This window comes from Somniosus microcephalus, chromosome 11 (assembly GCF_052327205.1).
Source record: "Somniosus microcephalus isolate GS21.2 chromosome 11, FLI_Smic_1.0, whole genome shotgun sequence".
Lineage (NCBI taxonomy): Eukaryota > Metazoa > Chordata > Chondrichthyes > Squaliformes > Somniosidae > Somniosus > Somniosus microcephalus.
In genome coordinates this window covers 129,183,721-129,209,781 of record NC_140997.1, presented here as the reverse complement: position 1 = coordinate 129,209,781, position 26,061 = coordinate 129,183,721, and the positions used below count along the sequence as shown (strand labels likewise).

Below are 26,061 nucleotides of genomic sequence, written 5' to 3'. Positions count from 1 at the left end.
CTTTGTGCAGCGCCAGTTCTAACGCCTCAAGCGGGGCTATACCCAATTTCTAGGCCATTGTTTTCAAATCTCTGGAGTGGGGCTTGAACCCACAACCTTCTGAATCAGAGGCGAGAGTGCTACGGCTGAGCCAAGGATGACACTTGATTGTAGCTGATCGAACCAGAGGAAACCTACAGCCCCCCAATTACAGCTTCAGCTCTTCCCTAATTAAAACTAGGGCTCCCGCTTCCTCTGCTCTATCTTGAAGTCCATGCCACGTACAGGCCACTCTTTGTGTGAGGAGGACCTTTTGACATCAGTCGAAAATGTCTTTCACTAGTTTGAATCTATGCCCCCACCTTGATCTACTTCCATGGTTTAACTTAGAATAATACTGAGGTTTATCAGGACAGGATGCATAAACTTGGCTCGATTTGATCGAGAGGCTTAAAATGTTGAAAGGATTCGATTGGGTAGATACAGAGAAATTATTTCTTCTGGTCAGGGTATTCAAAACAAGGGGGCATAACCTTAAAATTAGAGCTAGCCACTTAGGAATGAAATTTGGAAGCACTTTTCACACAAAGGGTAGTAGAAATCTGGAACTTACTCCCCCAAAAGGCTGTGGGTTTTGGGGGTCAATTGGAACTTTCAAAGCTGAGATTGATAGATTTTTGTTGGGTAAGGGTATCGAGGAATGGGGAGCTAAGACGGGTAAATGGAGTCGAGGTACAGATCAACCAAAACGTAATTGAATGACGGAGCAGGCTCAAGGAGTTGAATGGCGGACTCTTGTTCCTATGTTCATAGTGTTAAGGATTTACCTTTTCTATGCCATTACTTAGTATTTTATAACCTCTACAAGTTTCACACTTCAGTTGCCTCCTGATTCAGTTTCCTATCATTATTTTCCCAGGTGAAATCAACACTTTAGTCCCACTTGACTTTGAAAGGATCAACACCTACACACTAATAATCCAGGCTGTGGACATGAATTACAATGTGGTGTTTGATAGCTCCCAACAAAGAACAAGTTATGCACAGTACACCATCATTATTGAGGTATGACAGAGAACGTTGGGTACATAGGAGATAGCGACATTCTGGGCTGGGACAGAGAGAGTGTCGAGTTATGAGAAATGTTTTTTCGATGCTTTGGCAACATAAGATATACCTTGTCATGCCAATAAAGCAATTTGAATTGAATTGAATTGAGAGAACAAGAGTCGGGTGTGACACAGAGGAAGTGGAAACCGGGATGGGGGGGCGGGGGGAGGAGGATTTGGGCACATAAAATCAGCCAGGTGACTTACCCACTGGAAAGTTACCGGGAACACACCATTCCCAATTTGAACCTGCTCTAGCCCAAAACAGGTCCCGATGCCATAATTAGCCGCTTGAGGTGGGGAAACCGCTGTAGTTTCCCTGCCAGGTGAAGACAGTGGAAGAGGAGGCCCCAAACAGGCTAGATTTTTGTTATTTTCCATGTAGGACAAGAAGAGCGGGAGGGAAAGCTAAATCTTTCCCTGCCGGTGCCATCGGAGGGGGAGGGGAGGGGGAGGAGGAGGAGGAAGAGGGAGATGGGGGAGGGGAGGGGGAGGAGGAGGAGGAGGAGGAGGAAGAGGGAGGAGCGGGAGGAGGAGGAGGGAGGGGGAGGAGGAGGGAGGGGGAGGGGGAGGGGAGGGGGAGGAGGCAGAACCGTCACTCGATTTCACACTCCCAGCCACCAGCTCCTCAAGGTCAGATAGGCAAAGGCAAACACAAGACAGTCACTAAGGGAATGTAAAAGGGTGATGAGTTGATTTCTTGATGTCATATTGGATGCATTGATATATAAAGTTGGATTGGAAACTTTGCTTTGTGGTAGCTTTTATTTCAGCTTTGCGGCCGAGAGTACCGCAGGCGGATGATTCTATCTCGGAGATCCCGACCAGAAAGGGGCTGTCTGGGTTGCATCCTTTCTGCTGCTTCCTTCTCTTCTGCATCTACCTCTTCTGCATCTTCCTCTTCCCTCCGCAAATGGATACTGTAAATCTGAAATAAAAGCATAAATTGCTGGAAATACTCAGCAGATCAGGCAGCATCTTGACCTGAGACATGAACTCTGTTTCTCTCTCCATAGATGCTGCCTGACCTGCTGAGTATTTCCAGCATTTTCTGTCTTCTCAGAGGCCTTCCTTTACCATCCGATGTCTGGCAAGCATCCAGCAGCACTCCCTGCACACTTAAAAAACTTTTAACATGTATGGCACCAAGTCATCACTTCAATAAAATTTTTAAAAATCCAGTCCAAAAGCTTAAATACAAACTTACCTGAATGATGTATGTGTCCCCTTAAGAAGAGCTGACAGTGTCTCTGTCAGCCTGCTGCATGCTCGCTTTTCAGAGCAAGCTTTTGACCCAGTACTAAACTCAGCGCTAAGGTTGAAGTTTACAGAATGTGACGTTAAGTTGGCGTTGCATGCTGACTGATGTCATGCTCTCCCCACTTGCATCTCCAGGGCCAGCGCTATGGCCCTCACCAAAATGGCGGCCGCTGAGTCCCGCATCAGAGAAGGGTGTTAGAGTGACGGCTGCCATGTTTCACCAGGATTCCAGCGCTAATGGATGGTGGTAAGTAGCCCAGTTTCTGGGCCATGGATCCGAGTGGGGTGAGTTGCCACCCCTGGATCTTAACATAAGGTTTTGCTCTTTGCCCCAGAAGGCCCTGCCTAGTGTTGGGGTGCAGTTCCACAAGAGTTGGCTCTTCCTAACACCTGGTCTAGTTGACCATTCCTCGTGTGTGGGTCCCAGTTGCCATGTCCGACATTTCCTTCCCTATCCTGGGGGTGCTTCATCCATACTGACCACCGGCCTCCCAGCTGAGCTCAGCATGGGGCAGGGATGGAACCAGGAACTTTCCCAGGCAAAATGGCACAGTATCATCCCGGGCAGTGCATTTACCCAAGGAACCACAGGTGGCCCTTACACAGGCCTCAGTGATACAGTACAAGAATGGCAAGACTGTTCTGAAAGATGTGCTCTTTACTTACAGAACGTAGATGATGTTCCTCCAGTCTGTAGCCCCCCCTACTACGAGGAAACTATCTACTCTACACGTGCGGACAACATCCCCATCGTTACACTGTCCTGTACTGACAAGGACTCTGAGCACCTGATCTACAGAATAGTTGGTGGTAAGATCTGTTTTGAGACTTTACAAGTACAAGGACCTGGCGATTCGACAATGCTGCAGTTACATTGCGCAACTCCTTTGGGCTGGAGCAGTCCTGCAATTCATTTGAGCGCTGGGATCCTTCCCATTTACACTGTTGGGGAGGTTAGGTGTCAGCCGCGGCTCAATGGGTAGCACTCTTGCCTGAGTCAGAAGGTCGTGGGCTCAAGCCCCACTCCAGAGACTTGAGCCTAAAATCTAGGCTGACACTCCAGTGCAGTACTGAGGGAGAGCTGCACTGTTGTAGGTGCTGTTGTTCAAATGAGATATTAAACCAAAGCCTCTCCCCACACTCGTCTGCCCTCACAGGTGGGTGTCAAAGATCCCATGGCATTATTTGAACAAGAGCAGTTAAGTTCTCCCTGGTATCCTAGCCAATACTTCTCCCTGAACGAACATCACTGAAAACAGATTATCTGCTCATTGTTGCTGTTTGTGGGAGCTTGCTGTGCGCAAATTGGCAGCTGCATTTCCCACATTACAACAGTGACTACACTTCAGAAGTACTTCATTGGCTGTAAAGTGCTTTGGGACATCCTGAGGAGTTATATAAATGTAAGTTCTTTCTTTCTTTGGGGATGTGAAGGTTACTGGAGAAGCTGCAGCTGTTCCCCCCCACCCCCACCCTGCCACCCCCCTGGTGCCCCAGGCAGGTTGGTACATGTTCGCCGTGCCAGAACCAAACCTCTGGCCTGGGACTTTCTTCATCTGCCTACAGGCAGGGTGCAAGTAGCAACACTGCCGGTGTCGCTGTGCCTCTTCCACCGTCGGCCAAGTGTTGGGAAGTGGTGCCACCACAGAGGCTGGGCTTCACTTCTGCCCGCAGGTCAAAGGCATTTGACTTTTCATTCTACTGAGGCTCGGGCCTTGCCCCACATACAGCTGGTGGCACTATCAGAGGCTGGAATTTAATCAACCTGTTTTTCCCACCAGGAAATATAAACAGCCGCTTCATTTCTCTGGGGAGTTCCTTATACTCGAGAAACACCTTTTCATACAATCAGGATGGGATCTTTGACCCAACGACCTTTGGGATCCAAATTCAGGTCACCAACATTTACACCGCCGAATCAAAGCTTCAGCTGATGACCACGGCGATTGTCATTGTCCACGTTGTTCCTTGGACTACCACCATGCCGCCTCCCACCACACCGTCAACCGTAAGTGCCGGAGGCTTGAGCTATGATAGGTTAGATAGATTTCTGTCAGAACATAACATTTTGCGATACAGTATCTGAACAATTGGAAGCATCACCATGTGGTAAGTGGAGGAACAGGTGGCCTTGGGCTTATGGGTCTAGAAATTGAAACCATTAGCGCCGGCCAGTAAAGCTGGTTTTGCTGAAAAAAATGGCGGCTGCCTCGGTGGCCGCCATATTGGACAGGTCGGCAGCGCTGCCATTGCCTGCGGTACCTCAAATATTTTATTGATCAAGAGCGTGACGTCTATCGGCGAATGGACGCACGCTGAGTGATTTTGGGCGTCGCTGCTCCTTTTACCGCCCTCTCCAAGCTGTTGCCAGCGCGCAGAGCCGGGCGAAAGCGGTGGAGATCGATAGATCTCTCAGTCTTCAATAACTGTGCAGAGTATGTGCAGCCCCGCCGAACCCAGGCTGTGTGATGGGTTTGCATTCCTCATTGATCACTGTTTCTAATTATTTTGGCACGGTTTGCTCTAGATGGGGTAATCAGAAATGTGATGACATATGTAGCATGAGTTTTCATAACTTTAAGTATTTGGAACCTCAAACTGCGAGAATGATTCCACCCAAATGGCAGTCATTTAATCACTTCATAATGACTTATTTTGATTAATAATTGTAGTTGCCAAATTAGCCGGCTAAATATTTGAGAGTGTCAGCAGGTGAATTAAACCTAGATTTCAGCTAAACTGCAGGTTGCATTCACATCTGGCAGATTAGTGTATTTTTAGGTTTTGAATTATCTTGCACCCCCTCTCTGTCAACCTGCAAAAGATGAGAAACATAACCGGAAACATTGCACTTCAGTTTGATCACTTGTGATCTCCTGAGAACGCCGCACAGATTCTTGATACCCGACCTTTGGCCTCCTGCTGATGTTACCGCCTGAAAGAGTGCATTGCAGGGGAGAGTCTGCGCTGCGCTCATTTAAATCAGCCGGCGGTGTAAAGATCAATAACATGTCATTCTAGAGTGGTACACTAGATGGAGCCGTAGAGCTGCATAGAGCTGTATATTTAGTTGTATGTGTTTAAGACTACACTACCCACGATGCACTAGGCTACCCACAAGGCAGTAGTCAAGATGGCTGCCTGCACACAGAAGTACACATGCTGAATCTCTACAGATGCTGTACCTAGAGAACGTGTACTGAATAAATGACTAGCTAGAAGCTAGCTGTTCATAATAAGAATGTCTAGTTATTAATGAACATAACATGGTACCAGGATTGGTGAAGATCTGCTGAAAATTGTGAAAAGCGACATGGATAATTTGAGGCCACCGGAGTTTTTGAAACTCATGGGAAATGTCGACTACAATTGGCGGACTTTCAAACAACAATTCGAACTCTACATTGCTGCCATCGGGTTTGGTACGAAGCCAGAAGCAAGGAAGATAGCGTTGCTGCTCACGGTTGCAGGCCCACAGGCGATAGAGGTATTTAATACATTTGTATTTAATCCAGAGGAGAACAGAGAAAAATTAGACGATGTGCTAAAGAAATTTGATGCGCATTGTTCTCCCAAAACGAACGAAACCTATGAGAGGTATGTTTTCTGTACTCGGACACAGCAGCAAAATGAGGCTTTTGATAGCTTTTTGACTGATCTGAAACTGAAAGCACAGACATGTAATTTCTCTGAGCTGAAATCATCCATGATTCGTGACCAGATTGTGTTTGGTATTCAGGATAAAAAGGTCAGGGAACATCTGTTGAGAGAAACCGAACTGACATTGGAAAATGCTGTGAAAATATGCCAAGCCAGTGAGCTAGCTCGACAGCACGTGAAAACTTTCAGTGAAGTCAATAATGATGCGATTGCAGCAAGTGCTGCTGTCGGTGCTGTGTCCTACAAAGGGAAGAAACATGGGCAGAACAGAAATGAAAAGCAATCGGAGGAAGGAATTTTTAATTCTAAATGCTGTGGCTACAAACACCAGTTAAAACAATGCCCAGCGTTTGGAAAAATATGCACAAAATGTCATGGAAAGAATCACTTTGCCAAACAATGCTTGTCAAAAGTAAAAACTTAGAAAGGGCAACGAGTTAATGTGATTGAGGATACTGATTTAAGTGAGACATTTTTTGCAGGAATGGTGTCGTGTGACAATATAGAAAAGGATACAGAAAATGTGCAGCCCTCAGGAATAAACAATGCTGAACATAAAGTTAATGCAGTAAAAGAGGACAAATGGATGATCCCACTGCAGGTAAATGGAGCATTAGTTACATTGAAACTAGACACTGGGGCAAAAGCAAACTTAATCAGTATGAGTGACATTAAAAATATGAAAGAAAAGCCCAAAATACAGAAAAAGTCAGTACTACTGAAGAGCTATAATGGACAGAAAATAGATAGCTTAGGTGTATGCAGACTTAAAGTGACAGTCAAAGACAAAGTGCATCATCTCATGTTTTCTGTTGTGGCTGAAGGACTTGATTCACTACTAGGTGACAAAGCTTGTGAGGACTTAGAACAGGTCAAGAGAGTCTACCGTATAAACTGTACCATAAGCAGACCAGATGACTCAATGGATTCTGTAGTGAGTAATTTCCAGGATGTGTTCAAAGGATTTGGAGTTCTACCATTCACTTACAAGATCCAGCTAAAGGAGGATGCTCAGCCAGTGGTACATGCTCCACAAAGAGTTCCAGCACCCCTGCGTGACCGGCTCAAGAAAGAACTGGACAGAATGACCACACTAGGAGTCATCAGGAAAGTCGAAGAGCCAACAGACTGGGTTAACTCCATGGTATGTGTAAAGAAAAAGAACAATGATCTAAGAATATGCATGGATCCAAAGGACTTAAATGCAAACATAAAACGTGAACACTACCAGATTCCCAAGCGAGAAGAAATCACCAGTGAAATGTCAGGTGCCAGATACTTTACAAAGCTCGATGCCTCACAAGGATTTTGGCAACTAAAACTGGATGAAGAGAGCACCAAATACTGTACCTTTAACACACCATTTGGCAGGTATTGTTTCCTCAGAATGCCTTTCGGGATAATATCTGCATCTGAAATCTTTCATAGAACGATGGAACACATAATTGAAGGTCTGGAAGGAGTTTGGGTCTATGTTGATGACATCATCATCTGGGGCTCCACACTGAAAGAACACAATGAGAGGCTGACTAAAGTGCTACAGAGCATACGCCGGAATGGACTGAAGCTCAACAAAGCCAAGTGTCAGTTTGGCATCCAGGAAGTCACTTTCCTAGGAGATAATCTATCTGGTAAAGGAATAGAGCCAGATATGGAAAAAGTAAACGCCATACTCAAAATGCCCCGACCCACTGACAAAAAAGGAGTACTACACATCATGGGGATGATAAACTTCATTGGAAAGTTCATTCCTAACTTGTCAGCCAAGACAGCCTGTCTGCGAGACCTGCTACATAAAACAAATGAGTTTGCATGGACAGAAAGACATGAACAAGAGTGGATGAATCTTAAAACAGTGCTGACAACCACACCTGTACTCACTTTCTTTGACCCAACAAAGAGAATCAAAGTGTCAGCGGATGCATCAAAAGATGGCCTAGGTGCGGTCTTGCTACAAGCAGAGGGTGAAGATTGGAAGCCTGTTGCCTATGCCTCCAGGTCTATGACTGATACTGAGTGTCGATATGCCCAGATTGAAAAGGAATGTCTAGGCTTGGTAGTTGGACTAGAAAAGTTTCATGGCTACATATATGGACTTCCCACCTTCACAGTTGAGACAGACCACAGCCCACTGGTTGCCATCATTAAAAAAATCTGAATGAGATGTCTCCAAGGATTCAACGACTCATGATGAAGCTGCAAAGATATGACTTTGAACTGATCTACACACCAGGCAAATACATAGTGTTAGCAGATGCACTATCCTGAGCACCCACAATGAGTCAAGTGAACTCTACTGAAGAAGACGTGGATGTTCATGTGAGTATGGTCACTGCTGCGCTGCCCATGTCAGACACAAAATCAAAGCAAATAGCAGAAGAAACAGTAAAAGATACAGTGTTACACACAGTAATAGAGAACATTCATCATGGTTGGCCAAAAGGTTCCTGTCCAAAATAGTTTCACATAAGGTCAGAATTGAGTGTCGCAAGTGGACTATTACTAAAACAGAACAGAATAGTCATTCCACAGGCTCTACATCAAGACATGCTCAAAAGGATTTATGAGGGACACCTCAGAATTGAAAAATGCAAAAGGAGAGCAAGAGACACTGTTTATTGGCCTGGCATAAATAAGGACATTGAGAACATGATAGGCAAATGTAAGACATGTCAGAAACACCAAAACAAGCAAACAAAGGAACCAATGATAGTAGCTGACTTACTAAGAGCACCATGGCTAAAGGTTGGTATGGACCTCTTTCATTTGAATGGTAAAGACTATCTAATAGTGATTGACTACTATTCTAACTATCCTGAGATGGCGCTGCTCTCAAGCACATCAGCAAGCAGTGTCATAATGCATGTGAAATCCATCTTCGCCAGACATGGAATTCCCAGGATTGCCGTTAGCGACAATGGTCCGTGCTTCAACTGTAAGGAGTGGCAACAGTTTGCAGCACAGTATGACTTTCAGCACATCACATCCAGTCCTCTGTATGCTCAGTCAAATGGTAAGGCAGAGAAAGGTGTTCAAGTTCTCAAGCAGCTACTGAAGAAAGCGACAGAAAGCAAGTCTGATCCTTATCTCGCCCTGCTGAGTTACCGAGCCTCATCTTTAGACTGTGGTTCTTCACCTGCTGAACTACTAATGGGTCACAAGTTGCGCACCACACTACCCTGCTGTGCAAAAGAAAAGCAGAGTAAGGAACTGAGACAGAGACTTCAATTGTTAAAGCTGAAACAGAAATCATACTATGACAAGTCATCCAAAACTCTAAAACCATTGACAAGGGATGATGTTGTCAGGATTGAGGATCCAGATGCATGGAACAGGAAAGCTACAGTTCTTGAGGAAGTACGACCAAGGTCATACACTGTTAGAACTGAGGAAGGACAGATTCTCAGGAGGAACCGCCGTTCCCTCCTGAAAACACAAGAAACTATCTAAGAGCAGATTGATGACAATGCCGCAACTGAATCTTGTCATTCACCGCCAGAACAACCTCATGAAAACACATCAGACTTACCCATGCTGAGAAGACCTACACGTGTAGTTAAAAAGCCTGATGGACTTAATCTTTGAGTACAAAGAAAAACTATATTGAAAATGTATTGACTGTTGTGAAAATGTTTATGTTTATAGAGCACTAACAAAAGTGTTACTGATATCATCTTTATCGTTTTTCTTGAAAGTTGATTGATATTGATTTTGTTAACCTCAAAGAAAGGGGGATGTAATGATCAATAACATGTCATTCTAGAGTGGTATACTAGATGGAGCCGTAGAGCTGTATAGAGCTGTATATTTAGTTGTATGTGTTTAAGACTACACTACCCACGATGCACTAGGCTACCCACAAGGCAGTAGTCAGGATGGCTGCCTGCACACAGAAGTACACATGCTGAATCTCTACAGATGCTGTGCCTAGAGAACGTGTACTGAATAAATGACTAGCTAGAAGCTAGCTGTTCATAATAAGAATGTCTAGTTATTAATGAACATAACAGGCGGCACCAAAATACCTGCGCTCTTTCTCCGGGTGGGAATTAACCTTGGCCCATGGTGGCACTGCCTGTTTTCGGGCTTTATCGAATTTCTAGGCCCTGGCTCCCAAAGCTCTCCAGCACTGGGGGTTTCCCGCACCTCGTGTCTGGCTCTGTTGTAGACTCATTGATAGAGATCGACTGCAGTGATTAGTCAACAGCTCCATTACTGTTGTACCATGTGACTACCAGGATGGTAGCGGGTGAACTAGATGTGCCGTGGGCTCCTTTTCACCAGTAATTCCGATGTTCCCATGGTAACTTAAACTTTCACACTGGAGGTTGTTTCATGTAAAATAAACCCCCAGTCACATGCTCCTCTGATGAGTTAGGGTACAACTGGTTCATTTTCTATAAGCAGCTGGCCCGCAGGGTCCATCCTCGGTATTAAATTCAGTTGACCGATGCCTCAGTGAGGCGGTGCGCTGTCTAGTGAACCACAGAGACTGGGAAGGCCCCGGGATTGATCGGCAGCTTGTACTAAGCTAGCTGATCCCAGCCGGGCAATACAATTGGCCTCCCATTTGTAATCACTGTCTAGTGACCTCCACTGGATGCGTGTGTTGACATCAGGCAAGGAGAGCATTGGGCTTGGACGTATTGCCCCACACGGTCAAATTGCCCAGCAGCACTCACTATCTAGGCTCGCACAGGGCCACTTGGGGTGAGGTGTCAGAGAATGACTCACACCTCTGGAATTGAATCTCAGCAAATAGTCAAGACCTGCAGGCAAATAGAGGGGAAAGAAGGCAAGGAGAGGAGCCCTTAGGAGCACACTGGTTGAAGGGGAGGGGTGGGGGGGGGTGAGAAGCTCATACAAACAGCATGGAGGAAGGAGAACAGGAAATGGGTTGTTTGTATTCTCTGTGTTGTGTCTCCTTGTGTTCTTATATACTATATATGTTACAGACACTTTTAGTTCATTTTTAGTTAGTGCTTTTTACTTAGCTGTATTTGCTTTGTTTCAGTGCTTCCGCATGGTGCGGAGTGATACAAGGTGTCCAACGCTGCACTGTGCACTGCTCGTGCACAGTGTGCCACATAGCAATATAACTACACCATACCAAAGTAGTTCCATACCAAAGTAGTCCCATTTAACGATGTGATACTATAACAATGTAACATCCCTCTTTCTGAAAAAGCTAAAATATGAAATTTAACAATTTAAATTAACAAATATTATATCTAAACTATTATTATCAACTACAAAGAATAGTGAGGTTTTTTTTTATTCGCGATATCGCTCAGGTGGTTGGATGTTGTCCCTCCATCTTGTGGATTTGGTGGTGACCATTCCTCTCTGCGGTGTTTTGGTGTGTTCCGCTCTCGTTGTTGTTGTTGCTGTCACCTTTGGAGTTGGAGTGTGCATGCTCGTGGTTGTTTGATTTGTAGTGCTTGTTTCTGGTGTTGTACTGCTTGTGGTAGCTGGTGTTGTCAATGTTGCTGATGTTGTCTGCTGCTTATCCAGTTCAGGTGAAGGTCTGATGTGGAGTCTGTTCCATCTGTATTGGTTACCAGGCTCAGTCTCTACGAAGTAGGATCTTGGAGTATCAGCTTTTCCAATGACCTTGGCTGGATTCCAGGTTTTCAACACCGGGTCTTGCACATGCACTGATTGTCCATTCAGCAATTCTGGTGGCGTCTTTGCATGTTTATCGTAATGTTTGCTTCCTACGATTTGTGCTTCTGCCGGCTTTTGTCTGAAGTCCTCCTGGTCCTGGGGAGGATGTATTTTTGCTGGTAGTGTAGTCTTAAACTTCCTCCCATTCAACAATTCTGCAGGTGATTTCGTGTCTGCTTTCAGTGGTGTTGATCTGAGTGATAGGAGGGCAAGGTCTTGGTCTTCCCCCATCCCACTACTTTTGATGAGCATTCTCTTGACAGTCTGGATCTGTCTTTCGATGAACCCGTGTCCCCTTGGGAAATGTGGGGATGAGGTTACTATTTTGAACCCATACTTTTCTGCCAGAGCTCTGAATTCACTTGATGTGAACTGGGTTCCATTGTCACAGATTACCTTTTCTGGGATTCCTTGTTCAGCAAACAGGCTTTTTGCAATCCTGGTGGTAGTTGTGGCTCTCAAGTCTTTCATCCTTCTCACAAAAGGAAACTTGGAATAGTAATCTGCCACTATGAGATACCATTCTTGATTGCACATGAAGAGATTTGCCCCAACAGTGTGCTATGGTCTTGACGGTATTTCACTAGGTATCAGCTCTTCTTTCTGTTGTGCATTTCTGTATTTCTGGCATATACCACATGCAGAGACCATCTGTTCGATATTTTTGTACATGCCTATCCAGTATAAAGCTGATCTGGCTCTCAGCTTGCATTTCTCCATTCCCATGTGGCCTTCATGTATGAGATGGAGAAGTTGTGTCTGCATTGTCTTTGGCACGATGATCCTCGATCCAGCAAGGAGAATACCGTCTTCTACTGCAATATCGTCTTTAATCGTCCAGTACTGACGAATTGTCGCCTGTACCTGCTGGATTCTCTCCGGCCACCCCTGTATTACTTGTTGTGTGAGTAGCTGCAACTCCTCACCTTTGCTAGTCTCACCTCTGATTTGACTGAGCTTTGTAGGGGTAACATTCACTAGGTGGTGGATTTTTACTGTTAGGCCCTCCACCTCGTGTTTCTCATATGGTGACATTCGAGACAACGCATTTGCTAGCACCATTTCCTTTCCTGGCTTATATTTAAGCGTGAAGTCATAGCTTTGGATCCTTAGAAGTAGTCTTTGCAGTCTTGCAGGCGCTTTGCACAGATTATTCTTATAGATCTGTTCTAGTGGACGATGGTCACTCTCTATTGTAAATCGCCTGCCATATAGGTATGTATGGAATTTCTTGCATCCGTACACTACTGCTAATAGTTCTCTTTCTATGTTGGCGTATCTCGTCTCGGCTGACGTCAAGGCCTTTGATGCGAAAGCTATCGGCTTTCCTTCCTGCACCAGAGCTGCCCCTAGTCCTCTGGTAGAAGCGTCTACTTGCAGACTTGTTTCTTTGCACAACAGTTCTTTAAGTTGTTTGAAATTCCTTTCGTGTGATTCAGACCACTGGTATTCGGCATCTTCTTTCAATAGCTCTCTGAGATTTGTTGTATGTTCCGACATGTGTGGGATGAAAGAACTCATGTATTGGACCAAGCCGAGGTAACTCCTCAGCTCTTTCTTGTCTTTGGGTGGTTTCATTTCAGCAATCGCTGCTTCTCTGGATTTGGCTTGACTCCCTCTGGTGTATAAATCATACCGAAGAATTGGCATTCCTTGGCTTTAACTATGCGCTTATCTGCATTTAACTTGATGCCAGCCTTCCTGGTACTCTCCATGGCCTCATGTAGGTGCATGTCATGGTCTCTTTCATCTGCTCCATAGATCTGAATATCATCAGCTATTCCTATAGCTCCTTCACAGCCTCTGTATGTCTCGTCTATTTCCTGTTGAAAGATATCTTGACTGACCTTTAACCCGAATGGTAGCCACAGGAATTTGTAACACCCAAATGGTGTGTTGAATGTTGTCAGTGTTGTTGATTCCTCATCCAACTTCACGTTTCAATATCCATTTCTGGCATCTAGTTTTGAGAAAACCTTGGCTCCTGCCAGTGATGGCGTAATCTCCTCTAGCGTTGGGGTGGGATAGTGGTCCCTCTTTATCGCCTAGTTTAGATCTTTGGGGTCCAAACATATTCTGAGACGCCCGTTTGGCTTTTCTCATACCACAATTGAGTTTACCCAGCCTGTGGGTTCAGTGACCTTTACAATCACTCCCTTTTCTTCCATCTCCTTTAGCTCTCTTTCAAGCTTTGTCTTCAGCTCAATGGGTACTTTTCGTGGAGCATGGATAATGGGCTTTACCTCTGGATCGATGGTGATGTGGTATTGGAAATCTCCAAAACATCCCACTGTATCATCGAAACATTCTGGATACATGTCTATCAAGTCTTTTTTACTTTTGATTTGTGGGCGGTTCTCCAGTGGGGTGTTGCTGTTTATCTTCAGTGGCATTTCCGTCAGCTTGTGATGCACTGAGATCAATCTCAACTTCTCGCAGCTGTTTAATCCCAGGATTGCTGGCCCCTCAGTGTCGGTGACATAGAACATGCTGTTGATGTTCTTTCTTTTATATGTCCCTTTGATAAAGGTTATTCAAAATTGTTTAATCTCACTCCCCCCGTATGCTGTCAACGTGACATTACTTGCCTTTAAACAACCATTTTTCGGGTAGCCATCTTCTCTCAGGTTTTCGGGAAAGATCTGCTGGTACAGTCTCAATGGGAGAATGTTGCTCTGAGCCCCTGTGTCCAGCTTCAACTTTAAGTTGATGGTTGTGGGCCTACCTTTGACCTTTTTTTTGATTTGGATGATGGTGTGCAATTCTCTCCTCGGAGTATTTTCTGCTCTGGACATCTCGTGAAGCTGTATCTTTATGGTTTCGATGTTTAGTGCATTGTCGTGATCATCATCATCATCTTGCTCATCCATGGCATGGATATTGTGTTTCTTTCTCTGGTTCTGCTGTCTGCCTTTGTTTTTGATGTATGTTCTATCTTTCTTCGTTCTACACCTCTTTTCCCAGTGGTTTAGTTTGCCACATGCATTGCAGCTTGTTCCATATGCTGGACATTTCCTCTTGTCTGTGTAATCATGTGGTCTTCCACAATTTCTGCACATGCTTCCCCCGTTGTCATGTGCATGTCTTTGTGTGTTGTACTTTTTTCTCACTGCATCCACTCTGTTGTCCATCTCGGAAGCCGTCCGCATGTCAGCCGTTTGAGAAATCAGCATTTTCATTTGCTGCTTCATGGCTTCATGAGCTCTCGCAGTATCTATAGCCTCTGTTATTCCGAGCTTTTCTTTTCCTATCAGGGCTTTTTGTACCTCTACATGCGCTGACCCCCATATTAGCTGGTCCACAAGCCTTTCCTCCATTTCCTTAAATTTACACTTGCTGGCTTCATTTCTCAGCCTTGTCAGGAAATTGTCAGCTGTTTCACCGGGTTCCTGTCTTAGACTCTGGAATTTGTATCTGTGTATACAGTGATTGGATTTAGGCTCTAGATGGTTGCTGAATTTATCAAAAATTGTCGCAGGGTTTTCCTTTTCCTCTTCAGTCAAACTCCAGCTATTATACAAATCTAGACCTTTTTCTCCTGTCCACAACAGAGTGTAACTAACCTTTTCCTCGTTGGTAGTACCCTTCAGGGAGCTTTTGAATGTAAGCTCACATTTCTGTTTGAACTTGCGGAATGCTTCTACTATATCGTCGGCTTCCCAGTTCATGAGGGGTTGCATTTGCACAGTCATTTTAGTTTCCCGTACGATTCACTCTCAATCAGCTCATAAGATCACTTTTCGTCTTATTCGTAGTTCGTACAGCACAATTTTGTACTCACTTATACCGCTGCCATCATGTTGTGTCTCCTTGTGTTCTTATTACTATATATATTACAGACACTTTTAGTTCATTTTTAGTTAGTGTTTTTTACTTAGCTGTATTTGCTTTGTTTCAGTGCTGCCGCACGGTGCGGAGTGATACAAGATGTCCGACGCTGCACTGTGCACTGCCCATGCACAGTGTGCCACATAGCAATATAACTACACCATACTAAAGTAGTTCCATACCAAAGTAGTTCCATTTAACGATGTGATACTATAACAATGTAACACTCTGCATTCTTGTTTTACAGACAAGGACACCAGTCCACAAAATACTGACTGTGCTGGATAAATACTGGAAGCCTGAGGCCTGGTTTGTGGTGGTCCTGACAATGGTCTCAGTCCTGGCTGCTGTAGCTTTTGCACTACTGCTGTGGAACTGCCTCTCCAGGTGAGGTACCCCCACTCACTGAAGCGGGGGGTGGGGGGCAGACCATCTTTTTATAGCAAAAGGGCCAAGGCCCACAGAAGTTAATGTTTATTAAGCCTCAGCATGTCTCTCGGTAATATCCCAAAACACTTTGCGTCTAAAGGACTACTGCTGTTATGTAGAAAACTGCTTTGCGTCCAGGAAGACCCCACAAGCTACCACGCGAAAGCTGCCCCACTTGCTCTGGTTCATTGGTGTGGTTTGAGGGGGGATTATTGGCCAGGACACTGGGAAAACTCCCAGCTCTCCTTCCAGTCGAGTCATGAGGTAATCAGCATCCACCTCAACAAAACGAAAGTACCTCCGGCTAATGCCTCGAGTGATGAGCGTGACCTCCGACAGTGCAGCGCTCCCTCAGTACTGCCCATCCAACAGAGCAGCGCTCCCTCAGTACTGCCCCGCCATCAGTGCCGCACTCCCTCTGTACTGTCCCTCCGACAGTGCAGCAATCCCTCAGTACTGTCCCTCCAATAGTAAAGTGTTCCCTCAGTACTGCCCCTCCGACAGTGCATCACTCCCTCAGTACTGCCTCTCTGACAGTGCATCGTTCCCTCAGTACTGCTCCACTGACAGTGCAGCGCTCCCTCAGTGCTGCCCCTCCAACAGCGCAGCGCTCCCTCAGTACTGCCCCTCCAACAGGGCAACACTCTCTCTGTACTGCCCCTCCGACAGTGCAGCGCTCCCTCAGTACTGCCCCTCCGACAGTGCAGCGCTCCCTCAGTACTGCCCCGCCATCAGTGCCGCACTCCCTCAGTACTGTCCCTCTGACAGTACAGCAATCCCTCAGTACTGTCCCTCCAATATTAAAGTGTTCCCTCAGTACTGCCCCTCCGACAGTGCATCACTCCCTCAGTACTGCCCCTCCAACAGCACAGCGCTCCCTCAGTACTGCCTCTCCGGCAGTGCATCGTTCCCTCAGTACTGCCCCACCGACAGTGCAGCGCTCCTTCAGTGCTGCCCCTCTGACAGTGCAGCGCTCCCTCAGTACTGCCCCTCCAACAGGGCAATGCTCGCACTGTGCTGCCCCTCCGACAGTGTAAGATTCGAAAATTTTCATTAACTAATCACGCAAGAAAACAAGATTAATAATACAGCTTTATTGACCAAAAGAAGCTTGTACAGAAAACCCTTTGATAAAAAGGGGCATACAAAATGGCCACCGGACCTCGTGATCAGTTTCTGGGACCATTTGATTTCTGTTACTGCAAGCCAGACAGGCTTGTGGATTGAGGACAGTAAGCCCGCGAAAGCCAGTATCGGGAAACCGAAACTCAGGGAAATGGGCATACATATTCAATTGGATTCTAAGTACAAGACAGTTTCAGGTAACAGGATGGGGCCCATCAAGATATGGGCGGACAATTGAATGAACACTTAAACCCATTTACTGTACAAAGGAAGAACCGTTTAACAGCCATCAAGGGCAATCTCCAGACTGATCAATATGCGAACCGAGTTACGGTGACAAAGTAAAAGACATTATCGGCCAGGAAGGCCAGTTAAGCTATCACCAGCTCCCGTTACAAGACAAAGCGCCCCTGCAGAGATTTCTGCCCGCCAAAAATATTACAAAGACTGGACTATGATCTGGCGGGAGATAAGACTGTCCCAAAAGAGTATAATTATGGATTTGAAAGTCCATCGAAAAGAACACACACACTGGAGGCAACGCTTCACCTCGACGGCTACGCTTCATTCGTAGGACGATTCACTTCTTCGGTACAATTTGTAACTTCGGTGACGACGAGAAGACTTTGGCTGGGAAGCCAGCTCGGCCAGGCAAGGCTCGACTACGACGGGAAGACGAAGGAGGGTGGCCCGGGTACTTTTGTCGGGAGATCATCGACGACCCAGGCCGAAGGAGAAGACACCCTCTGGAAAACCGCTGAGCCAGGCGGGAGCGAGAAATAAATAAAAAGACATTCCAGGCCTAGCCAGTCAGGGCCTCGACATACCATTCGGCCAGAAACTCTCGGATTCTCCCATGTGTATCCAGTTCTTCAACGGCTTGTTAACAGATTCAACCATGACGAGCGCTCAGCAAGGCTGTGTCCACTGCCTCATCACCTGAGAGAGAGAGAAAAACAAGCTGCGCCAGAAGTTTCCAAATCCACGTGACGACGGAAAGCTGTACCAAAAGGCTGCGAACCCCCTCTTTTGTGAATCTGAAAGTGGTGAGCATGATTCCGAGTTCCTCAGGTCGAAACTTAGTCTAGGTCTAGGGGAGGGGGTAAGGGTAATCGTAATGTGTTTCCCCTTTTTCGATGTGCCGTGTGTTTCCCATTTCCATGGAATTAAGTTTATAGATATGTGCATGCTTGTAGTCGCTTTAATTTATGCTTATGACATGTATTTTATAATGCTGCAAACTGTTTAATAATAAAAGCATCCATTTCTTGCTATTCAACCTGGTCTATTGAGTCTTTCTCTGCACTACAGTTCCCTGCACCTAAGTCCAAGGTCTAGAACCGTAGGGGAGAGTGGGTCGAACCACTCAAGGGTAATTATTGCACGAAGCCTGGTAGGAGACCAGAACGAGCAAGAGAAACCCCCTACAGTAATGGCGACCGCGGCAGGACCTTGGCAGCAGGAATGTAGCGTGTTAGATCAAGGTTTGAATAAATGAAATGTGATAGATGAAAGGATAGCGGACTATGTTTTTGGGAAGGTGAACCTCACAATACAGTGGATATCAGACCAATTGAGAGATAGGCGTCCGCTAGATGCAGCCATCAAGTGCACAGAAGGCAAAGAGCATAAGAAGTCGGTAGAAAAGGCGGTCTGGCTGATGTGTTACAAGAAGCAAGTCCAGCTTTTGGACCAGGTCGTTGTAGCACAGACAGCCCAGATCAAAGGGCTGCTTACAGAAGTAGAGGAAAAGGTTGCGGGAGGTCAGAAAATGATTCAATCGCTTAACGCACTGAATCAGGAGCGCCAATCCGTAACTCACCGCCATGAGACCCGGATAGAGTATTTGGAATGTCAGATCATTGAGGCCAAGGCCAGTGAAGATAGAATGAGAGAGAGGTGTTTCCGCCTAGCTAAACAGGTAGCGACACAGGAGGAAAGTATCTTGGGGGCCAGGGCAGCTTATAAGATGGCCATGCAGGATAGGTCTGAGAACACCGATCATAGCACTTGCCACAGAGAGCTAGAGGACCTGAGAACGGCCCTAGCAAAGGCAACCGGCTTGGTGTGTCTCATAAACCCGCCAGCGAGCCAGTTACTGTTAGCCAAGGAATCCAAAAGACCGATTCCACAAGAGACAGTTAGGGTACCAACCCCCGAGCCCTCAGTACCTCCTGCCTATGATGAGTCTTGGACTCCGGGGAAGGAAACGGAGAAGTCAGACACAGGGGTTCTTGAGGCAGAGCAACCCCAGGTAGCAGAGTCAGGACTGGCACCGATGTGTCCCACGCGACACCGGAGGCTCGGTCCGGACCAAGCGAATGGCGATGACGGACCCCTCGTGAATCAGATCATAATGCCCCATAGCGCACGACAGCTAAGGGAAATGATAAGTCAGCTCCCAAAACTCTCCGAGTCAGGAGATCCTTCCGTGCACTTTAGGGACGTGGAGCAGACCGCAGCCGTTAATGACTGCGACGGGGTTGAACAGTCCAAAATGCTGCTGTTCTCCCTGGACAGCTCACTCCTCCAGTGTCTCCCTGATGAGAGAAAGAGAGGGCACAAGGTGTATGAGGAGTTACGGGATGAGATCCTGGAGATCATAGGGGAGGGTGACGGAACTCCGTTCCTCCGATTGGAAAGGACGGTACAGCTCGAGGGAGAACCCCCACGGGTTTTCACCGGAAGGTTGTGGCCAGTGTACCGGCGCAGCTGCCCGGGAGGACCGGACCGGAACACGCTAAATGATGACCAAAGGGCTCATTGGCTCCGGTGTCTGGTCGCCAATTGCTTGCCGCCAGTGAGGGAGCAGGCCAAAGCATGGTTTGACCCCACTAACCCCCGCTCCATGGAGGAAGTAGTACTTGATCAGCTCACGATAAGTTACAGGAACAACAAGAGTAGGGATGTGCCTTCCTCAAAAGGAAAGGTGCATGAGGCGAGGCCTGCAGCTCCTGCTAAAAAGGAATGGCATCAGGAGGGGAATCGCGCCCCCCAAGCCAAGAGCAGTTGTTACGGGTGTGGAAAGGAGGGTCATTGGCGCCGAGACTGTAGAAATCCCTGGAAGGATTTAAAGGGAAAACCTCCCGCAGCCCCAGCCCAAGCGCCCGTCCGGGAGAGGGGAGCCGATGCGTCGATCAACCCCAACACGATCGAGTCGGTTTTAGAGGCAATGCGGTCTCTAATGACCTTGCAGGGGAAGGTGGCAGTCGTCAACAGTCCTGTTGCTCCCCCAGCCCCAACCGAAGCGCCCAAGTGACTGAAGCACGCGCAGCCCGTTTACATGTGTCCGCTCCGTTATGACACGTGGAGAAGACCCGTTGTGGAGATGGAGGTGGAGAAGGAAAAGGGTAGTTACCTGTTGGATACGGGAGCATCATGCACCGTGATCCACACGGCTAAGCCTTTTGCCTCACCTCTATCTACCCAGGCTCCATTCTCAGTAGCGGGTTTCACAGGCAGAGAACAGGCTGGCGCGTACTCCGTCCCGCTCTCCATTCATTTGGGAGCACTCCACACCACATGGACGTGCATCCTATTGAAGTGGAATGAGGGGGGTGGGAAAGGCATCCTCGGGGCTGATTTCTTGGTGGAACACGGAATCCTCGTGGACCTTAGAAATCATTGTCTCTGGGGAGCCAAGAATGGGTTAGGCAAGGTAGTCGTGATCCCAGGGAAGGGAGAAAAGGGGACCCTGTGTACCATGAAGCCGTCAGGGGGTTACGACCTCGGGCTTCTGGTCGCGGACGTCCCAACGGACTTGCAAGCGTGTGTGTCGGACAATCTGACCACGTTTGCCACCCACAAGCACGACTGTGGGAGGGTCACCGGGTTTGAGGTCAGCGTAAACGGGGACCCCATGGTCCGGCCCCAAAAGCAGTATAACTTCCCCAAGGAGGCAGAACCCGACATGGAGACAGCAATATCTTCCTTGGTGCAGCAGGGCGTGTTGAGACCAATAGCCACTCACGTGAACTCCCCATTGTGGCCGGTAAAGAAGCCGGACAATTCGTGGAGGGCCACGGTGGACTTTAGAGTCCTCAACAGTAACATCCCAGCCTGCACGCCCACGGTAGCAGCAGTTGACGACCTAATAAGGAGTATTCCAGCATCCGCGACCACGTTCACGGTGCTGGATATCTCGAACGGTTTCTGGTCCATTCCGCTGCGGCGGGAGGATCAGTACAAGTTTGCCTTTACTTTCAAAGGACAACAGTACACCTGGAACTGCTTGCCACAGGGTTTCCACAACAGCCTCAGCATTTTCCATCAATGCATGGCGGGAAGTTTAAAAGAATTTAGTCAGCCCAATCAGATAGTGCAGTATGTGGACGACCTACTCCTGTTCACGGATTCAAGGGAGGAGCACGGCCCACTATTAGCCGAACTATTGGAACTGTTAGAAAGGAAGGGTTTCAAAGTAAACCCAAAGAAAGCACAGATCGGCCAGCAGGAGGTGAAATTCCTGGGTCTGGCCATCCGCGCTGGAGAAAGAGCCATAGATAAGGCTAGACGGGAATCGGTGCAAGATCTACCAATCCCTAACACAGTAACGGGTGTAAGGTCCTTTTTGTGGTTGACCGGGTACTGCAGGGATTTCATCGAGGACTATGCAGCCACAGCAGCCCCGCTACTCCGACTCTTACACAAGGGAGTCGAGTGGTCTTGGGATGAGGGGTGTCAGGCAGCATTCGAGAAGTTGAAAATGGATCTGCAGACCGCGCCAGCCCTAGGGGCCATAGATGGGGGGGAGGAGTTTTTCCTGGAAGTAGCCGCTAGTGGAGACAGCCTGAGCACCGTGCTGCTCCAGGAGCGACACGGCAAGCTGAGACCAGTGGTCTATTCCTCCAGGGTACTCACGGATGTGGGGAGGAGTTTTTCCAATTGCGAGCGGCATCTCCTGGCCACGCATTGGGCTGTGAACAGATCAGTGATCTTCACAGGAACCTCTCCCATCACTCTCCTCACCCATCACACCCCCACAAAGATGCTTCTGGATGGAAGGATTAAGGATGGGACTGTAAGCAGCGCCCGGATTGCGCGCTGGACCCTCCTCCTTTCCCAGATGGATCTCAAAGTTAAAGGTCTCTGCGAGCCGAAGCTCGCAGCCAACATGGTATATCCCGGAACAGCCCATTGGTGTTCCATCAAAGGGGTATGGGAGGTTAACATAGGTTTGCGGGCCGGGATACTCCCCACGGGCCGCGAGATCTATGTAGACGGTTCCAGCATGGTATCTGCTGGTGAACGACTCACAGGGTGTGGAGTTTATGACCCTACGGCAAACATTGCCTTGGCAATTAAGCTCCCCAGCACTATGAGCGCACAGCAAGCTGAACTGTCCGCGGTGGCGTACGTGGTTACCCACCCCGAGATCTTCCCATCCCCATACACGATTTGCTCGGGCAGCATGTTCACGTGCAATTCGTGTACGGAATTCCTCGCCATCTGGTCCCGCCGCGGATATACCTCTGCGGACGGACGGCCTTTAACAGTTAAATCCTTGCTGGAAAAGATCCTGGCAGCTGTGGGGGAGGAAGGGGAGGTGTTCATCCACAAGGTGAAGGCTCATTCCACCACAGAACCCCGTAGTCAGGGCAACCAGCAGGCAGATGCGCTAGCCAGCGAGGGTGCCCGCAACAGCATTTTCTGGGACCCCTATGGACCCGGACCCGTGGCGGCGATCCAAGGCAGGGAGGGGACTCCAGGGAACACAGGGGTGACACCGCCCCTAGACCTAAAAACCGTCCAGACCCTGGATCCCGCCCTAAAAATGGTCCTCAAAGCCATTGCTGAGGGCAAGCAGGTAGAGGGTCCGTACATTACGGCAGCCCTCTCAGTCAAGGAAGGCATGCTGTTCCGAGAGGAACAGTGGGTTGTGCCGCAGCAGCACCAGAGGGAATTCCTTCAACTGGCCCATGAGGGTCCAGGGGCAGGACACCCCGGGCCTGAGGTTACCTGGCAACGGGTAGAGCAGGCGGGATGGTGGCTGGGGCTTAGAGACGAGGTCCGCGAGTTCTGTGCGAGCTGTCTTGTGTGCGCTGCAAACAACCCAGACCCCCAGAAAAGGAAGGTGCCCATGGGGCACATCAGGAGGGTAGAGGGACCGTGGCAATCGATTCAGGTCGACTACATAGGGCCCCTGCCCGCCGCCCAGGGCGGCTATAAGTATTGCCTTGTCCTGGTGGATGTGTTCACCAAATGGGTAGAAGCTTTCCCGTGCAGAACAGCTACCGCGCTGGGTACTGCCAAGATCTTGATCCGGGAAGTGTTCTCACGGTGGGGACTCCCCCGTTTTGTTGAGTCCAACCAAGGGAGTCAGTTCACCGGTCAAGTGATGCAGAACACCCTCATGCTCTTGGGCATTGAAGGGAAGTGGCACGTAGCATACAATCCCCAGTCATCCGGGATTGTTGAGCGCATGAACCGGACCCTCAAGGAAAAGCTGAGGAAAGAGACAATGGGCTCGCCCCAGAAATGGGCGGAGGTCCTGCCTTTAGTCCTCATGGGGATCCGAGCCAGCCAGTCCAAAAGTACGGGGTGCTCCCCGCACGAATTAATGACTGGGAGGATCATGCGAACACCCACCCATGTACTAGCCCCGGTGCTCACTGAGGGCCAGCTCCAAGAGGTGAAACGAGACAAGTTCGTCCAGACCCTTTTGGAGCGCCTGAAGCAGGTTTATGGGCAGGCGGCTGGGAACATGGGGAGACAGCATCAGGGGAACCGACTGTTGCTGGAACCTCGTAAGCAACAAGAGTGGGAAGTCGGAGACCAGGTCATGGTTAGGAACTATGCCCGGGTGGGGAGTTTTGAACCACTGTACATGGGGCCTTACAGCATTGTAGACAAGGCCAGCCCCATGGTTTATGCAGTGAAGGTGCCACGACGTACTAAATGGTTTCACATTAACCAGTGCAAACTGTTTAAGGTGGGTGCACAAGGGCCAACAACAGAGGCCAGGTCTGAGGACAAAAAACCTCAGCCTGCGACAGGGTCACAGACCACACAGGCTGGAACAGTGGCCTGCGTGAAGGGAGGAGTCCTCCCATTGGAGTGGGAGGTCTCCCCTCTGATTTGGGATTCGGACGGGGAGGAGGCCGAACAGCTCGACCCCGCCCTTGACCCGATCACGGAGGAGGATGAGTCAGAGGACGAAGATCCCGCCCTCGACTCAAGCTTAGGGGAGGTAGGGATTGGGGGTGGAGACTCACTACCTGTAGGGACAGGTGAGGTGGAGTCGGATACCACAAATCCCGGCCCCGGGGGGGCGGAGCCTGAGGGAATGGAGCCGGAGCCGGCAGCTGTGGTGGGACCACAGGCTATGACGGTGAAAGCCCCAACCCCCGGTCCGTCAGCCCTGGGAGCCTCACCCAAGGCAGCCCCTCGTAGGTCGACTCGAACGCCCCAGCCCAGAAAGCAATGGCCCAACTCTCCCTATCTTCCCCAACCTCGGTACAGAGCAGCCCGAGAAAGGCACAATTCCCGTTCAGCAGCGACAGGCTGCGGGGGATCAAAGCCGAAGGTCAGTGCAGCCCCGCCACAGGAAGCGGCACGCTGCAGCCCTCACAGGAATTATGTAGGCCGCCCGAAGGAGGGCGGCGCTGTATATAGGTTTAGGTAATGATGTTAAGTGTAAGTGATTTTAATGTTAGTTTAAGATGGGTAAAGTTTGAGATGACGGGATGTTTAAAGGATAGTTTTCAAAGTCGGCCCAGTATGTGTGGTTGTTTGGAAGCGGGGTCAAGGGACCCGCGCGTCCGTTTAATTAAGCCAGCACCTGTTGGGAGCCTGGCTACATCATCTTGTCGATTACAGAGACCAGGGATACAATGGAAAGGATTCTCGTAAGGATCGCGGCGATCGGGTGCGGGCTGGCCTACCGGGGCCGCACCAAGGACGTCATCGTGTTCGGGTGTTCCGGGGACACAGCCCCCATCGCGACGGATGGGACGGGGAAGCGAGAGGTTGAGGAAACCGCCACCTATTTCCACCAAGGGAGATGGCCAGGATGGCTGGGGACGAATTCTACGGAATACTCCAGCAATTTCGGTTTCGCCTACCAAGAGACTTCGTTAATTTGCCCTCGGGTGAGGATCCTTGCACCCAGAGTCAGCGTTACCGTGGGAAAGAGGATCTGTTTGGTGTGTAATGGGAACGTACCGTTAAACAGATGGTGGTGGCTACGAAAGCTGGGAAAGGACATGAAGAACTCTACTATCGAGTGGGAACGACTGAGTAATAATACCCATCGGACAATTATGGGGACTCACGGACAATTACGTGTGTGTTGGAACAAATGGTGGGAACCAGATGAAGGGATATATGTCTGTATGTGGGGTTCGAAACGCGTCTGCTCCAAGGGCGTATCCATCTTTTTCCAGAGGCAGTGGCAAGACGAAGGAAAGGGGATGAGATGGGATGTCAGCACTCGGGCGTGCAGAGCCCCATATTCCCCGATTCCAGTAAACGCCACTGAACTCATCACCCGCCCACGCAAGCCCCTGCCCACGACCCCGGTAGCGCTAGCCCAGAAGGAAGGGTGCCCCACCACCACAAAGGGACCCGGGAACGGTCTAGTATTGGTACCCACCAGACAGGTGCTGTACCAAGGGGTACACTATGCGGTGGCCTCAGTGATTTTAAACCTCACTGAGGTACAATTGCCTGATTGGTGTCCCAGGGAAATGGAACAGTTGTACCAGGTACTGTTAACCCAAATGTTCAGACAATTTTACGAGTTTGACTTTGCCGACATCGACAAGGCCAAATTATACACCACACCACAGGAAGTTTTGGATCGGGTAGGAAGGCAAAGAAGGGGTACTGTAAATGACATTTTCACTTCTTTTAACACCGGAACGTCTGTTGTCAATGCTCTAGACAATGTGGAGCTGCAGACACAGATCAATGGTTTAAAAACACAGTTGAGGAACATACTGACAAGCGAAAATGGGTTCTGAGCTGCATGAAGACCAAGCCATGACACTACACTTAAAGGAAA

General features: G+C 48.5%; 1 protein-coding gene across 1 annotated transcript in view; it reads left to right on the top strand.

The window, feature by feature from the left end:
• The window catches only part of LOC147110883 (cadherin-related family member 4-like), a 331,517-nt gene extending 315,623 nt beyond the window's left edge, over positions 1–15,894 (top strand). The window contains exons 12-15 of the mRNA XM_085999974.1: positions 899–1,044; positions 3,017–3,158; positions 4,130–4,356; positions 15,751–15,894. Of these exons, the coding sequence (XP_085856100.1) occupies positions 899–1,044; positions 3,017–3,158; positions 4,130–4,356; positions 15,751–15,894 (659 nt within the window). The remainder of the gene's footprint in view (positions 1–898; positions 1,045–3,016; positions 3,159–4,129; positions 4,357–15,750) is intronic.
• Positions 15,895–26,061: the final 10,167 nt, after the last annotated feature.